This window comes from Oncorhynchus mykiss, chromosome 8 (genome assembly GCF_057628025.1).
Source record: "Oncorhynchus mykiss isolate SJ-2025 chromosome 8, ASM5762802v1, whole genome shotgun sequence".
In the NCBI taxonomy this organism is placed as follows: Eukaryota; Metazoa; Chordata; class Actinopteri; order Salmoniformes; family Salmonidae; genus Oncorhynchus; species Oncorhynchus mykiss.
The window spans coordinates 69407933-69424588 of record NC_143029.1 but is presented as its reverse complement, the minus strand read 5'-3'; the positions used below and the strand labels follow the sequence as shown (position 1 = coordinate 69424588).

Genomic DNA, 16656 nt, shown 5'->3' with positions numbered 1-16656 from the left:
ATTCTTAAAATAAAGTGGTGATACTAAGACAGGGATATTTTACTACAGTGCCTTGCGAAAGTATTTGGCCCCCTTGAACTTTGCGACCTTTTGCCACATTTCAGGCTTCAAACATAAAGATATAAAACTGTATTTTTTTGTGAAGAATCAACAACAAGTGGGACACAATCATGAAGTGGAACAACATTTATTTGATATTTCTAACTTTTTTAACAAATCAAAAACTGAAAAATTGGGCGTGCAAAATTATTCAGCCCCTTTACTTTCAGTACAGCAAACTCTCTCCAGAAGTTCAGTGAGGATCTCTGAATGATCCAATGTTGACCTAAATGACTAATGATGATAAATACAATCCACCTGTGTGTAATCAAGTCTCCGTATAAATGCACCTGCACTGTGATAGTCTCAGAGGTCCGTTAAAAGCGCAGAGAGCATCATGAAGAACAAGGAACACACCAGGCAGGTCCGAGATACTGTTGTGAAGAAGTTTAAAGCCGGATTTGGATACAAAATGATTTCCCAAGCTTTAAACATCCCAAGGAGCACTGTGCAAGCGATAATATTGAAATGGAAGGAGTACCAGACCACTGCAAATCTACCAAGACCTGGCCGTCCCTCTAAACTTTCAGCTCATACAAGGAGAAGACTGATCAGAGATGCAGCCAAGAGGCCCATGATCACTCTGGATGAACTGCAGAGATCTACAGCTGAGGTGGGAGACTCTGTCCATAGGACAACAATCAGTCGTATATTGCACAAATCAGGCCTTTATGGAAGAGTGGCAAGAAGAAAGCCATTTCTTAAAGATATCCATAAAAAGTGTTGTTTAAAGTTTGCCACAAGCCACCTGGGAGACACACCAAACATGTGGAAGAAGGTGCTCTGGTCAGATGAAACCAAAATTGAACTTTTTGGCAACAATGCAAAACGTTATGTTTGGCGTAAAAGCAACACAGCTCATCACCCTGAACACACCATGCCCACTGTCAAACATGGTGGTGGCAGCCTCATGGTTTGGGCCTGCTTTTCTTCAGCAGGGACAGGGAAGATGGTTAAAATTGATGGGAAGATGGATGGAGCCAAATACAGGACCATTCTGGAAGAAAACCTGATGGAGTCTGCAAAAGACCTGAGACTGGGACGGAGATTTGTCTTCCAACAAGACAATGATCCAAAACATAAAGCAAAATCTACAATGGAATGGTTCAAAAATAAACATATCCAGGTGTTAGAATGGCCAAGTCAAAGTCCAGACCTGAATCCAATTGAGAATCTGTGGAAAGAACTGAAAACTGCTGTTCACAAATGCTCTCCATCCAACCTCACTGAGCTCGAGCTGTTTTGCAAGGAGGAATGGGAAAAAATGTCAGTCTCTCGATGTGCAAAACTGATAGAGACATACCCCAAGCGACTTACAGCTGTAATCGCAGCAAAAGGTGGTGCTACAAAGTATTAACTTAAGGGGGCTGAATAATTTTGCACGCCCAATTTTTCAGTTTTTTATTTGTTAAAAAAGTTTGAAATATCCAATAAATGTCGTTCCACTTCATGATTGTGTCCCACTTGTTGTTGATGCTTCACAAAAAAATACAGTTTTATATCTTTATGTTTGAAGCCTGAAATGTGGCAAAAGGTCGCAAAGTTCAAGGGGGCCGAATACTTTCGCAAGGCACTGTAGGACTAAATGTCAGGAATTGTGAAAAACTGAATTTAAATGTATTTGGCTAAGGTGTATGGAAACTTCCAACTGCTGAGCAAATAGTGCTTTTTGAGGTTGTTTTGGTTTGATTATTAATAATTCATTACGGTGTTCGACTTCGATATATATATTTTTTTTACGTTAAATGCATTATGTGGGTTGAATGCTGTAACAAAGAATTAACCAATGAATAAATGTCCCATGATGGTAGTGACTGCCCATTACTGCTTATCACTTACTAACCACCATTTAATCACATTGCTTTCCTTCAACATAATATTTCAGTTGTTGTGTATATTACAATTGTGTTAAGACTATTTGATGACTTGATTATTTCATTCCAAGTCATCTCCATAGAGCTGCTGCCTATGCTGTCTGGCAAAATCACTATTTTAGTAGTTCTTCAAAGTAAATAAGGCATATTTTTATGACTGCTGAATACCAACTATCAATCACTTAGATGATTTATTTTCAGATAGAGATAGAGAGCAGTTGCTTCGTGAGCTATCTCTCTTTTCTCTTCTCTCCGTCTCAGACCAGACAAGTAGGCATGCAATGGATTATGGTCATTGTAGTTAATTACCACGCTTTCTCTGCTAAGCTACATGACCAAAAGTATTTGAACACCTATTCGTCAAATATCTCATTCCAAAATCATGGGCTTTAATTTAGAATTGGTCCCCCCCTTTGTTGCTATAACAATCTCCACTCTTCTGGGAAGGCTTTTCACTAGATGTTCACTAGATTTCTGTGGAAACGTGCTTCCAACCAACCACAAGAGCAGTAGTGAGGTCAGGCATTGATGTTGGGCAATTAGGCCTCGCTTGCAGTCAGCGTTCCAATTAATCCCAAGGGTGTTAGGTGGGGTTGAGGTCAGGGCCCTTCCCCAAACTGTTGCCACAAAGTTGGAAGAACAGATTCATCCAGAATGTCATTGTATGCTGTAGCATTAAGATTTCTAATGAGCCTGAACCATGAAAAACAGCCCCAGACAATTATCCCTCCTCCACCAAAATTTACAGTTGGCACTATGAATTGGGGCAGGTAGCATTCTCCTGGCATCCACCAAACCCAGATTCGTCCACCGGGACTTCCAGGTGGTGAAGCGTAATTCATCACTCCAGAGAACGCGTTTCCACTGCTCCAGAGTCCAATGACGCGGGCTTTACAACACTAGCCGACGCTTGGCATTGCGCATGATAATCTGCCTCTGGAAACCCATTTCATAAAGCTCCCGAGGAACAGTTCTTGTGCTGACGTTTCCAGAGGCAGTTTGGAACTCGGTAGTGAGTGTTGCAAACAAGGACAGACGATTTTTACATGCTACGCGCTTCACGGCTGAGCCGCTGTTGCTCCTAGTGTTACGGTGCGTGAATGAGGACCCAAAAGCGAATTAACGTAAACAGAGCTTCTTTAATAACAAAACAAAACGTAGGTTCAGATGGACCGGCAGGTTCCGACAGGACAAGGTTGCAGCAAACATGACGATAGTCTGGTTCAGGCATGAACAACACAAACAAGAATCCGACAAAGACAGGAGCAGAAACAGAGAGAGATATAGAGGACTAATCAGAGGGAAAAAGGGAACAGGTGGGAAAAGGGGTGACGAGGTAGTTAGGAGGAGACAAGGCACAGCTGGGGAAAAGAGGGGGAGAAAAGGTAACCTAACAACGACCAGCAGAGGGAGACAGGGTGAAGGGAAAGGACAGAAACAAGACACAACATGACAGTACATGACACCTAGACGTTTCACTTCACAATAACAGCACTTACAGTCGACCAGCGCAGCTCTAGCAGGGCAGAAATTTGACGAACTGACTTGTTGGAAAGGTGGTATCCTGTGAAAGTGCCATGTTGAAAGTCAAGGAGCTCTTCAGTAAGACCATTCTACTGCCAATGGTTGACCATGGAGATTTTATACACCTGTAAGCAACGGGTGTGGCTGAAATAGCCAAATCCACTAATTTGAAGGTGTGTCCACATACTTTTGTGTATATGTATATTGGCCTGTTGGAAACTACAACTCTGTACTACATCACACTGTAATGAACACAATGGGAGACAGCGAGCTGGTTTCAAGCGCAGGCAGCAGGTGTTTATTTGCACAGGACCACAGGAGGAGGCAGGTAGCTGGGTCCAGGGGCAGGCAGAAGGTCATACACAGGAGGTCCAAAAAGGCAACAGTACAGGCAGGGAAAAGGCTAGTAACGTCGTCTGGGAGATCAGGCAATAGGTTGATAACAGGAAGTCTGATAGGCTAAAGTACAGGCAGGGAAAAGGCATCGTTAGTGAGGCAGGCAAAAACTATCAAACACGGAAGGATTACATTATGTGTCACAAAACAAACAATACCTCACAGTGACAGGGTACAAAGAACTGAACTAAATAGTGTGTGATAATGACATACAGGTGTGTGAACAGGTGATCAGAATTCAGATGATTGGGATCTGGAGAGTGAGCTACGTTCAAGGGATCTACGTGTTTGAGAGTATGAGTTGGAAGCAGATGTTACACACACAGTTTGGGCTTGATCTGATTTATCTTTAGAGAAATTGTGCATTGCCCTCATAGAAAAAAAATAACGGAATTCAAATAATTTTTAAACATTTAACCAATGTTGGTCAATTAGTTGTTTAAAAACCCCAAAACAGAAATGTTGGTTAGTCACTCAGAACTAGACACTGAAAAAATGCTAAGCGGCCCGCCCAAGGGTTTCAATGGAAGGAAAAAAAAAAAAAAAAAAAAAAAAAAAAGTCCTTACTCATTGCAGGTGCGGCCCACTATGTTCTTCCGACACTGGCACTGTCCAGACATCTCGTCACACCCTCTGCTGATGGCCCCACCCACATCACACTGGCAGCCTATCAGAGAGAGGCAGCAGGTCAATGAGGTCATTCTGATTAAAACAACCATAACAGATCATAAAGTCAACTCCTGACTCGAGGTAGTTCACTACCTTACATGTTAATTATTGATCTATTACTCACACAACATGTTCGGTCAAGTGAGACAGTCTTTGTGAGACAAAGACACACCTTTGTGACACATTCTACGGTTGATTAAGCTACTTCCCCACACGTTAGACAAACTGATAAGATAAAAAGAAGATTGTGTATTCATAGGAAGCCAGTCTGCTTCATGGTAGGTGACTCACCTTGACAGCCAAAATAGTTCCTCTTCTGCAGCAGGTAGTAGCCCTCCTTGCATGTGTCACAGGTATGGCTGCACACATTGGGCTTGCAGAAACACTGCCCACTTTTCTACAATAGTAGACAATGCTAAAGTTAATGGGGAACTGCTTGTGAGAGGTGAACCTTGCAAAGTAAATTGTGATTTAGTAGTGTAATAATTCAGGGATAATCAACGAGGGACTATGCCTTCTATGGAAAATAATGAACTACGTGCTAGTTGCATTATTTTCCAGAGAACGCACAGAGCCCTGATTTGATTATCCCTTTTATACCATGGCTGTAATTTAACACATTTGCCGGTAGAAATGTGTTCAACATCCACTGAAGTAGCTAGAAAGTTTACTAGATAGCTACAGTTATTTCACTGGTAACCAAACAACAGACTTGTTTGCCATTATGAAAATCGAATTCAACAATGCCAATAATGTTTTCAATTCGACTTTGCTTTCAAAAGCAGCTCAAACAATAGCCACTGAATTATACCGTGCATATATACCGTGCGTTATAGAAAGGCCTTCAACAATGCCATGGTTTAAAGGAAAATATCCTAAACAAATGGACCCCTTAGTTAAACATTAAGCGATTTATGGTAAAATTGTGTATAAATCAGTTAGTACTGGTGTGCTAGACATATGGCAGTAGAGTATGAGCAGACAGAGGTAGACAGACTCACCTGTTGACACTCTCCTACCCCACTCAGGGTCCCTTTGACATCACAGTGACACTCTGGGAGAGAGATATGAAGTGAGAAAGTCTGCTCTATAGGTACAACTTGAAACAAATGAGTCACACATTATTCAGCGATGCAATGACAATACAATAGAGCATAAGCAGAGAGGTGATAGAATAACAAACACAGTAAGAGGGAAGATTAAAAGAGTGAGAAACAGAGGGGGGGGGCGAGAGAAATGAAGAGGTAGGGCACTGGAGGGTATAGGGAACACGACTCTATTTACAGGATTCCACCACTTTCATGGGTGAAAAACAGCAGCAACAACAAATGTAAATCTTCTGAGCTGCACATATCCACAAACGACCAGGGGAGCCACTGCTCTCTTACTCTCCTAACCCTGTCAACCATCAGAGAACAATCCTCAGTATTCATCCGGCCACAGTAAAACCTGAGGAATTCCTAAATATTAAAATATCTTCTTTCTAACTTCCCTCCATCCATATACTGTATCTCCTGGCAGCAGGCAGGCAAGCAGTGGTGATAACATTCTTGCAGAACTGTAACTTTAGACAGGTATCTGGACAAAGGCGGGGGCTGTTTCTACACTGTACTCACTGGCTGGTTGAGGAGAGGCAGTTCTGTACATGGTAGATTTATGAGGATGTGGGGGGCAGATGTTTCATGCAGAGAGTTCTCTCCACAATAACCCACATATAGTACCAGTCAAAAGTTTGGACACACCTACTCATTCAAGGGTTTTTCTTTATTTGTACTATTTTCTACATTGTAGAATCATAGTGAACATCAAAACTATGAAATAACATATATGGAATCATGTAGTAACCAAAAAAAGTTATATATGTTGTATTTGAGATTCTTCAAAGTAGCCACCCTTTGCCTTGATGACAGCTTTGCACACTCTTGGCATTCTCTCAACCAGCTTCACCTGGAATGCTTTTCCAACAGTTTTGAAGGAGTTCCCGCATATGCTGAGCACTTGTTGGCTGCTTTTCGTTCACTTTGCGGTCCAACTCATCCCAAACCATCTCAATTGGGTTGAGGTCGGGTGATTGTGAAGGCCAGGTCATTGGCTGCAGCACTCCATTACTCTCCTTGGTCAAATAGCCCTTACACAGCCTGGAGGTGTGCTGGGCAATTGTCCTGTTGAAAAACAAATGATAGTCCCACTAAGCGCAAACCAGATGGGATGGCGTATCGCTGCAGAATGCTGTGGTAGCCATGCTGGTTAAGAGTCCCTTAAATTCTAAATAAACCCAGCAATAAAAGAAAAGTCCCCCTTTCAGGACTCTGTCTTTCAAAGATAACTCATAAAAATCCAAATAACTTCACAGATCTTCAGGGCTATCTTCTGTATACCACCCCTACCTTGTCACAACACAACTGATTGACACAAATGCATTAAGGACAGAAAGGGATTAAACACTGTTTCCCATCCTTGTCCAATGAACCATAAACAATAAATGAACATGCAGCTGTTGAACGGTCATTAAGACACTAACAGCTTAGAGATGGTAAGAAATTAAGGTCACAGTTATGAAAACTTAGGAGACTAAAGAGGCCTTTCTACTGACTCTGAAAAACACCAAAATAAAGATGCCCAGGGTCTCTGCTCATCTGCGTGAACGTGCCTTAGGCATGCTGCAAGGAGGCATGAGGACTGCAGATGTGGCCAGGGCATTAAATTGCAATGTCTGTACTGTGAGACGCCTAAGACAGCACTACAGGGAGACATGACGGACACCTGATCGTCCTCGCACTGGCAGACCACGTGTAACAACACCAGCACAGGATCGGTACATCCGAACATCACACCTGCGGGACAGGTACAGGATGGCAACAACTGCTCAAGTTACACCAGGAACGCACAATCCCTCCATCAGTGCTCAGACTGTCCGCAATAGGTTGAGAGAAGCTGGACTGAGGGCTTGTAGGCCTGTTGTAAGGCAGGTCCTCACCAGACATCAGCGGCAACAATGTCGCCTGGGTCAGACAGGATTGGCAAAAAGTGCTCTTCACTGACGAGTCGTGGTTTTGTTTCACCAGGGGTGATGGTTGGATTCGCATTTATCGTTGAAGGAATGAGCTACACTGAGGCCTGTAATCTGGAGCGGGATCGGAGGGTGAGGGCCATTCCCCCCAGAAATGTCTGGGAACTTGCAGGTGCCTTGGTGGAAGAGTGAGGTAACATCTCAAGAACTGGCAAATCTGGTGCAGTCCATGAGGAGATGCACTGCAGTACTTAATGCAGCTGGTGGCCACACCAGATACTGACTGTTACTTTTGGTTTTGACCCCCCCTTTGTTCAGGGGACACATTATTCAATTTATGTTAGTTACATGTCTGTGGAACTTGTTCAGTTTATGTCTCAGTTGTTGAATCTTGTTATGTTCATACAAATATTTACTCATGTTAAGTTTGCTGAAAATAATTGCAGTTGACAGTGAGGACGAGTTTAAATCACTGACAGTGCCACCAGCAACGCACCCCCACACCATCACATCCGTTCACCTAGTCCACATCCACAAAGACACGGCGGTTGGAACCAAAAATCTAAAATTTGGACAAATCAGACCAAAGCACAGATTTCCACCAGTCTAATGCCCATTGCTCATGTTTCTATGCCCATCAAGTCTCTTCTTCTTATTGGTGTCCTTTAGTAGTGGTTTCTTTACAGCAAATCGACCATGAATGCCTGATTCATGCAGTCTCCAATGAACAGTTGATGTTGAGATGTGTCTGTTACTTGAACTCTGAAGCATTTATTTTGGCTACAATTTCTGATGAACTTATCCTCTGTAGCAGAGGTTACTCTGGGTCTTCCTTTCCTGTGGCAGTCCTCATGAGAACCAGTTTCCTCATAGTGCTTGATGGTTTTTGTGACTGCACTTGAAGAAACTTTCTTGGCATTTTGTGGACTTCATGACTTAGTATTGATGGACTGTTGTTTCCCTTTGCTTATTTGAGCTGTTCTTGCCATAACACGGACTTGGTCTTTTACAAAATAGGGCTATCTTCTGTATACCACCCCTACCTTGTCACAACACACCTGATTGACACAAATGCATTAAGGACAGAAATTCCACAAATGAACTTCTAACAAGGCACACCTGTTAATTGAAATGCATTCCAGGTGACTACCTCATGAAGCTGGTTGAGAGAATGTCAAGAGTGTGCAAAGCTGCCATCAAGGCAAAGGTTGGCTACTTTGAAGAATCTCAAATATATTTTGATTTGTTTAATACTTTTTTGGTTACTACATGATTCAATATGTGTTATTTCATGGGTTTGCTGTCTTCACTATTATTCTACAATGTAGAAATAATAAAAAATAAAGAAAAACCCTTGAATGAGTAGGTGTCTAAACCTTTGACTGGTATTGTATGTCCTACAATTCCACTGTAAGGTTATTCTTGGACGTTCACAAAGATATTCATTTAAAACCCTGAGCTTTTACCTCCTGAAACACAGTTTAAATGACTGCTGTCAGTTAAACACCAAAGAGATAAAGGAAAATAAAATGTGAAAGGAAAAAAAACAAAAAACATCACATTGACACAAATATTCAGACCCTTTACTCAGTACCTTGTTGAAGCCCCTTTGGCAGTGATTACAGCCTCAAGTCTACTTGGGTATGACGCTACATGTTTGGCACACCTGTATTTGGGGGAGTTTCTCCCATTCTTCTCTGTAGATCCTCTCAAGCTCTGTCAGGTTGGATGGGGAGCGCACAACTATTTTCAGGTCTCTCCAGAGATGTTCGATCGGGTTCAAGTCTGGGCTCTGGCTGGGCGGCTCAAGGACATTCAGAGACCGAAGCCACTCCTGCGTTGTCTTGGCTGTGTGCTCAGGGTCCTGTTGAAAGGTGAACCTTCACCCCAGTCTGAGGTCCTGAGTGCTCTGGAGCAGTTTTTCATCAAGGATCTCTCTACTTTTCTCTGTTCATCATTCCCTCGATCCTGACTAGTCCCCACAGCATGATGGTGCCACCACCATGCTTCACCGTAGGGATGGTGCCAGGTTTTAATCCAGACGTGACGCTTCAGGCCAAAGTGTTCAATCTTGGCTTCATCAGACCAGAGAATCTTGTTTCTCATGGCCTGAGAGTCCTTTAGGTGCCTTTTGGAAAACTCCAAGTGGGATGTCATGTGCATTTTACTGAGGAGTGGCTTCCATCTGGCCACTCTCCCTAATTGGTGGAGTGCTGCAGAGATGGTTGGCCTTCTGGAAGGTTCTCCCATCTCCACAGAGGAACTCTGGAGCTCTGTCAGAATGACCATCAGGTTCTTGGTCACCTCCCCGGTTGCTCAGTTTGGCCCGGCGGCCAGCTCTTGGAAGAATCTCATTTAAGAATGATGGAGGCCACTGTGTTCTTGTGGACATTCAATGCTGTAGAAATGTTTTGGTATGCTTCCTTGATCTGTGTCTCGATACAATCCTGTCTCGGAGCTCTACGGACAATTCCTTCGACCTCATGGCTTGCTTTTTGCTCTGACATGCACATTTCCAAATCATGTCCAATCAATAGAACTTACCACATGTGGTCTCCAATCATGTCGTAGAAACATCTCAAGGATCAATGGAAACAGGATGCACCTGAGCTCAGAGCAAAGGGTCTAAATACTTATGTAAATAAGGTTTTTTAGTGTTAATACATTTGCAAACATTCTAAAAACCTGTTTTCGCTTTGCCATTATGGGGCACTGTGTATAGATTGATGAGGAACATTTTATATTTAATACATTTTAGAATAAGGCTGGACACTTTTCGAATGAACTGTATGCCTGCCCAAATCATAATCCCACCGCCACCATGGGGCACTACGTTCACAACAATGACATCAGAAAACTGCTTGCCATCTGCCCGGTACAGTTGAAACCAGATTAATCCATGAAGAGCACTCTTCTCCAGCGTGCCAGTGGCCATCGAAGGTGAGCATTCCCCTACTGAAGTCAGTGACGACGCCAAACTGCAGTCAGGTTAAGACCCTGGTGAGGATGACGAGCACGCAGATGAGCATCCCTGAGACAGTTTGTGCAGGAATTCTTCTGTTTTGCAAACCCACAGCTTCATCAGCTGTCCGGAAGGCTGGTTTCAATTGATACCGCTGGTTTAGAAGTCAGATGAGGAAGTCCTGGGCTGGCGTGGTTACATGTGGTCTTGTCATGATCATCGTAATCACATTCAGACCAAAGCGCAGCGTGAAAAACAAAAAAGAATAAATGAAACGTGAAGTTCTGGAGTGCTCACAGGCAACAACATAAAAACAAGATCCCACAATACACAGTGGGGAAATGGCTGCCTAAATATGATCCCCAATCAGAGACAACAATAAACAGCTGGTTCTGATTGGGAACCATACCAGGCCAACATAGAAATAAAACAACCTAGATTACCCACCCTAGTCACACCCCAACCTAAACAAAATAGAGAATAAAAAGGCTCTCTATGGTCAGGGCGTGACAGGTCTGCGGTTGTGCAGCCGGATGGACAGACGGCTAAATTCTCTGAAATGACGTTGGAAGCGGCTTATAGTAAGGAAATCAACATTCAATTCTCTGGCAACAGCTCTGATGGACATCCCTGCAATATGCATGCCAATTGCACACTTCCTCAAAACTGTGGCATTGTGTTGTGTGACAAAACTGCACATTTTAAAGTGGCCTTATATTGTCACCAGCACAAGTTGCACCTATGTAATGATCATGCTGTTTAATCAGCTTCTTGATATGCCACACTTGTCAGGTGGATGGATTATCTTGGCAAAGGATGTAAACAAATTCCAATAAAATTGGAGAGAAGTAAGCTTTTTGTGCGTATGGAACATATCTGTGATCTTTAATTTCACCTCATGAAACACTTACTCATTTATATTTTTGTTCAGTGTACATCCGGATGTCATGAAGGCTTCATTTTAAAATGAGTATCTGTTATGAGTGGAGCAGGACAGTATAGCTGCAGAGATACATTAGTCGAGTAAGATCATATTCAGGTCACCCACCTATACAGCCGCTGGGGTTCTCTGTTGCTAGGTTCCAGTAGAGCGGTTTACATGTATCACACAGAGTTCCATCCACATTGGGCAGGCAGCCACAGGAACCCTATATCAGGATGACACACGTGCAGACAGACACATCCCAAAGATCATTTAGATATTTGATAATTTTAAGACCCCTTGAAGTGTCAAAAAGAGAACTTTCTTTTTTTTTATTAACAAAAATGTTTTGGCCTTCCTGCTATCTCTAAGGAGACGGATTGGGGGAGTCCAGGGGGTGAATTACTGCCTCACACTACAGAAAGAGGAGATAGGTTCCTGCCCCATGGGCCGTTCTGGCTTAGACAAGGCTACTTACTTACAGTGTATTGCTTAAACAGTAGTAGATATGATTTTTTTAAATGCGGAAACAAAACCCTACAACTAAGGTAAAATGTTTCAATAACCATTCACAATGGTAGTGATGTTTTCTTTCCAACAAAACATTTCACACAAAGCAACACCGCCACACCTCTGGAAATCCTGTGTTTCAGAAGCATTGCTGCATCTTTTTCCTCTGTCATATTTAAGGAAGTCGCTTTTTCTCTTGTAGGTCCTCCCATTACCTCAGCTAATAAAACTATAAAGAATATAAAGAACGAAGAGGCTTACAGTGGGCCTGTTGGGGGAGGCAAAAAAAACAAAGTATTTCTCAGTCAGCCATGTTGTGGGAGGCATAGGTTGCATACCGTTTGTGGATCTGCTGTGGTGACCTCTGACCCTGCTGGGTTACACTGGCTGATTGAGGCTGGAATAGAAGATATAAAAACGTCTGTAAAAACTTCACGCAAATTGTTATTTTATGAAGAAGAAAGATAGCTGTGCTCCACAGAATACATTTACAGAACAGTACTTTGTTGGCAAGGTCACACCAGGGGTGACTGAAGTAACTTATATCACACGGCTGGATATGAAAACTCTCTCTACAATTATCAATTTTACACGTTGTATAAATCACAGAAATGTTTGCCTAATATTTGGTCAAACACCCCCCGTGAAACATAACCATTGAACCATCTCCCGTGGGGATAGCATATCTTAAGACCAGCTCTACCTCCACATCACAAAGATGGTTTACGTTACAGGTAGTCAATGGAATTGTTTAGAGAACAGAGCCGGTGGTCTTTTAACATTTTTATTTAACCTTTATTTAACTAGGCAAGTCAGTAAATAACAAATTCTTATTTACAATGACGGCCTACCCTGGCCAAACCCTAACCCGGATGATAATGAGCCAATTGTGCACCGCCCTATAGGATTCCCAATCACAGCCGGTTGTGATGCAGCCTGGAATCAAACCAGGGTCTGTAGTGACGCCTCTAGCACTGAGATGCAGTGCCTTAGACCGCTGAGCCACTTGGGAGCGAGTCTTGTGGTAACACATCTAGTTGCTACCAAATACAGGGGGGTCTGGAATTATTGGATCCCTTGATAAAGATTAGCAAAAACACTATTTAAAATAAATACAAATACTGAGCTTTATTGTATGTAAAACTTGTTTGGTATTATATTCTTCTATACTAATACAATTTCTCTGAGAAAGAGATTTTGTTTAACAAGTAATACAAATCTCAAAAAGATGGGGGTAAAAAATATTGGGTCCCGTTTTCAATACTCCAGCACCTAACGACATAGACATTCCTTTATAAATAATATTTTCAGATTCTTGTTATCCTTCATCTGCACTTATGGGCTGCCCTCTTCAATTCAAACCACAGGTTTTCAATGATTCTGTGGTCAATTAACTATTTCTTTGTGGATTTGGTGTGTGCTTAGGGTATTGTCTTGCTGAAAGATCCACTTGTGGCCAAGTTTCAGTCCTGGCAGAGGCAACCAGGTTTTAGGCTAAAACATCCTGGTAGTTAGTCAAATTCATGATGCCGTTGACCTTAACGGCCCCATAAAATCAACATTTTATGCATTCAGTCTATACTTCAAACCCATTGAAAAGCAGTCCATAAGTGCAGACAAAGGATATGGAAAGATTCTGTATGGAGGAATGGTCTAAGATCCTCTAAGATGTGTTCTCCAAGGCTCAGTGCCATTATCCCTGCAAGGGGAGGGTACTGGAGTATTGAAAACAGGGGATACACAGGGATACTGGATACATGCTTATGGGCCAGTTGTGTCAAGTTGGCTGGATGTCCTTTGGGTGGTGGACCATTCTTAATACACACAGAAAACTGTTGAGCGTGATAAACCTGGCACCTACTACCATACTTCGTTCAAAGTCACTTAAATCTTTTGTCTTGCCCATTTACCCTCTGAATGGAACACATATACAATCCATGTCTCAATTGTCTCAAGGCTTAAAAATATTTCTTTAACCTGTCTCCTCCCCTTCAACTACACTAATTGAAGTAGATTTAACAAGTGACATCAATAAGGGATCATAGCTTTCACCTGGATTCATCTGGTCAGTCTACGTCATGGAAAGACCTTGATTCAAGCAGGGGCTCCTAATATTTTGTACACTGAGTCTATGTCCCCCTCTACTTCTATGCTGTCTAAATAAACCCCCAAAATATGAAGGGAGTTTTTTTTAAACGCAAAGAAAGAATCTAGTGAGGTATCCTGAACACTGTGGAAAGCGGAGGCCCACCACCCCAGGGTGACACAGACAATGACACAGACAATGGCCTGATACTGGGTTACACATGGGGTCATAGGAACCCTCCCCAGAAAACTGGCAGATTGGGGAGAGAGAAAGGCACAGAGAGAGGGACTGTGAGATGTGTCATGGGAGAATGAGATGACGTAGTGTCAAATCAAATGCCTCTAACAGCACAGATCATAGTAAATCTGCAATATGTATATTTTAAAGACAGGAATGCACTCATGTTTAAATGGATCAAGTCTATATGGCTCGGCTTTCCTTTCAGTGATTTGTTTTGTTCAGACAACTATGGGTAAATCATAAAAATAGAATGACTAGATAAGACAGATTTTATTTATGTGGGGTAAATCAACATGGTCTTTAAGGGTCATTGTGGGAGAATCTGTAGCTACAGTGCTGAATAGGCTTCATTAAACCCTGTGAGACTACGCATCAGTTTTTCCATCTGCAGCAGCTAGGTCATGTAAAGGTTGATGTGGGCGAATCAGTGTCTGCAGTGCAATAGCCCTCCCGTGGGTGTGGCCAAAACAAAAGGGTGAAAACACGCACAGGCACAGTCTGGGTATCCATAGTAACTGGGGGCACACTGGTCACATTGCTGTCCCACGTAGTTGGCACGGCAATGGCACTGTCCGTTGGGCCCGCAGACTCTGTCAGTCGCACCTGCACCGTCACAACGACACACTGTCACTGTGAAAAGAAGTGGTGGGAAAGAGATTACTGTTTCTGTCTACTACAGGTTGAATTTTGTCAATAATGAAACAAAATAATTAATTCATCTTGTGGGGTCATATTTTGCTGTAAAATTTACTTCAAAGAGGTTTAGAGAATGAAAATTGTTGATCTATTTGTGCTGTGGTTTGGTGAGAGGGAACGGTTCCTCACTTTGGCAGTTAGGGAAGGTGTGGTGTCCTGGTCGACAGCGGTCACATTGCCGGCCTTCCACCCCTTCACGGCACACGCAGCGCCCTGACGCATCACACAGCTCCAGAACTGATCCACGTCGGTCACACAAACACTCTGAAAATAAATACAAAATAAAAATACATTATTGACTGCAGACACACTATCTGAATGTAAATAAACACAGAAGACACATTTCATCACACAACACCAGAAAAGCTAGATTGAGGCTCAATATATAAAGGGAAGCCCCGCAGCCTTTCCCACGACATGTGCCATTAGCAATGGGCCTTTCTTTAACACAGTTTAAGATTAAATTCCTTCTTGTCAGGACACTGGATGAAAGTAAATGATTTTTGTCGCCCACATTCCCAGACAAACAATAAAAATCGGAGACTGAGACAGAGTAAAAGACATCCTTTATATCCTTGTTTCAAATAAAAACAAGCTATTTTTCTAATCTGGCATTTTCCCCCAAGTTGATCCCAGCAAGAGAGAAAACAAAGTCAACCGGAAATTTGGGAGGGGACCGTTCATAGATATTAATAGAATGTCTGTTTGTTTCTCCCTGAACCATCCCAGCTGACCCAGTGGCATCATGGGAAGAAGACATGCTGGCAACCATCAGGCAAGAAAGAGCACTTAACCTTCAGAACCCCATTAAAGAAAACATGCTGATATTCCAAAGTCAGGATCTTGAAATCAGATGAGTACACAGTGGAGTTTGACACAAAGTAAACCCATTTGGATTGAGTGGTCCCCTAAAAGGTCTAGTAATCCTCTGTTTTATGACCTGTCCATATATAACTCAAAGGCATGGCCCACAGAAAGAGTCTGAGGCAGTGCTCTCTACAAGCAGGACATCTGAGAGAGAGAGAGAGCGAGAGAGCGAGAGAGAGAGAGAGCGAGAGAGAGAGAGAGAGAGAGAGAGACAACAGAGACAAAGAGATTCTCAGCGTCATTCCTTTAGAGGTGTCAGGAGCCCTACTGCCTTACAGGAGTCAGAGCTGAGGTGCTGTAAAAGCTGTTAGTATAGCATAGGGTAGTCTAATCACACTCACGTTGACAGCTGGGTGGTCCGAAATAACCAGCAGGGCAGGCAGTGGGCCCTGTGGATAGAGATGTAAGAAGGAGGGGGAAGGAGAGGGAGACACAGAGACAGAGTGAGAGAGAGGGGGGGGGGGTACAGGGAGGGAGGGAGAAAGAGAGAAAAAGAGAGGTGTTGCACTATAAAGAAGGCGACAAACTAAATCAGATAAACAAGATCATTATCAGAGTGATCAGACTAACATATAACGAGAAAAAATTGGTCGTTTATGTTTATGTGGTCATGTTTTGTTTTGTTATAAAAGGGTATGTTAGATTACATTACACTGTGGTTACATTATAGTATAATGTGTACAACACTTACCCACTATATGGCCGGCAGGAGATTTAGTGGTGGGCTGGTAGATTGGATATCCTGATTTAAAAGAAAAGCGTCAAATCTATTTCAACACCATGAATATCTACGGTGGTTTG

At 42.6% G+C, this 16656-nt stretch overlaps 1 protein-coding gene across 9 annotated transcripts in view; it reads right to left on the bottom strand.

Annotated features, from left to right (window-relative positions):
- Positions 1-16656, bottom strand: part of LOC110530407 (laminin subunit alpha-3) — a 119336-nt gene that overhangs the window by 44398 nt on the left and 58282 nt on the right. For all 9 annotated transcript variants that reach the window (XM_036986044.2, XM_036986047.2, XM_090182407.1 and 6 more), the window contains 9 exons: positions 16547-16597; positions 16197-16244; positions 15118-15252; positions 14782-14922; positions 12305-12363; positions 11583-11682; positions 5564-5616; positions 4854-4959; positions 4461-4560 (listed from right to left, as the gene is read on the bottom strand). In XM_036986044.2, coding sequence (XP_036841939.2) covers positions 4461-4560; positions 4854-4959; positions 5564-5616; positions 11583-11682; positions 12305-12363; positions 14782-14922; positions 15118-15252; positions 16197-16244; positions 16547-16597 — 793 coding nt within the window. The remainder of the gene's footprint in view (positions 1-4460; positions 4561-4853; positions 4960-5563; positions 5617-11582; positions 11683-12304; positions 12364-14781; positions 14923-15117; positions 15253-16196; positions 16245-16546; positions 16598-16656) is intronic.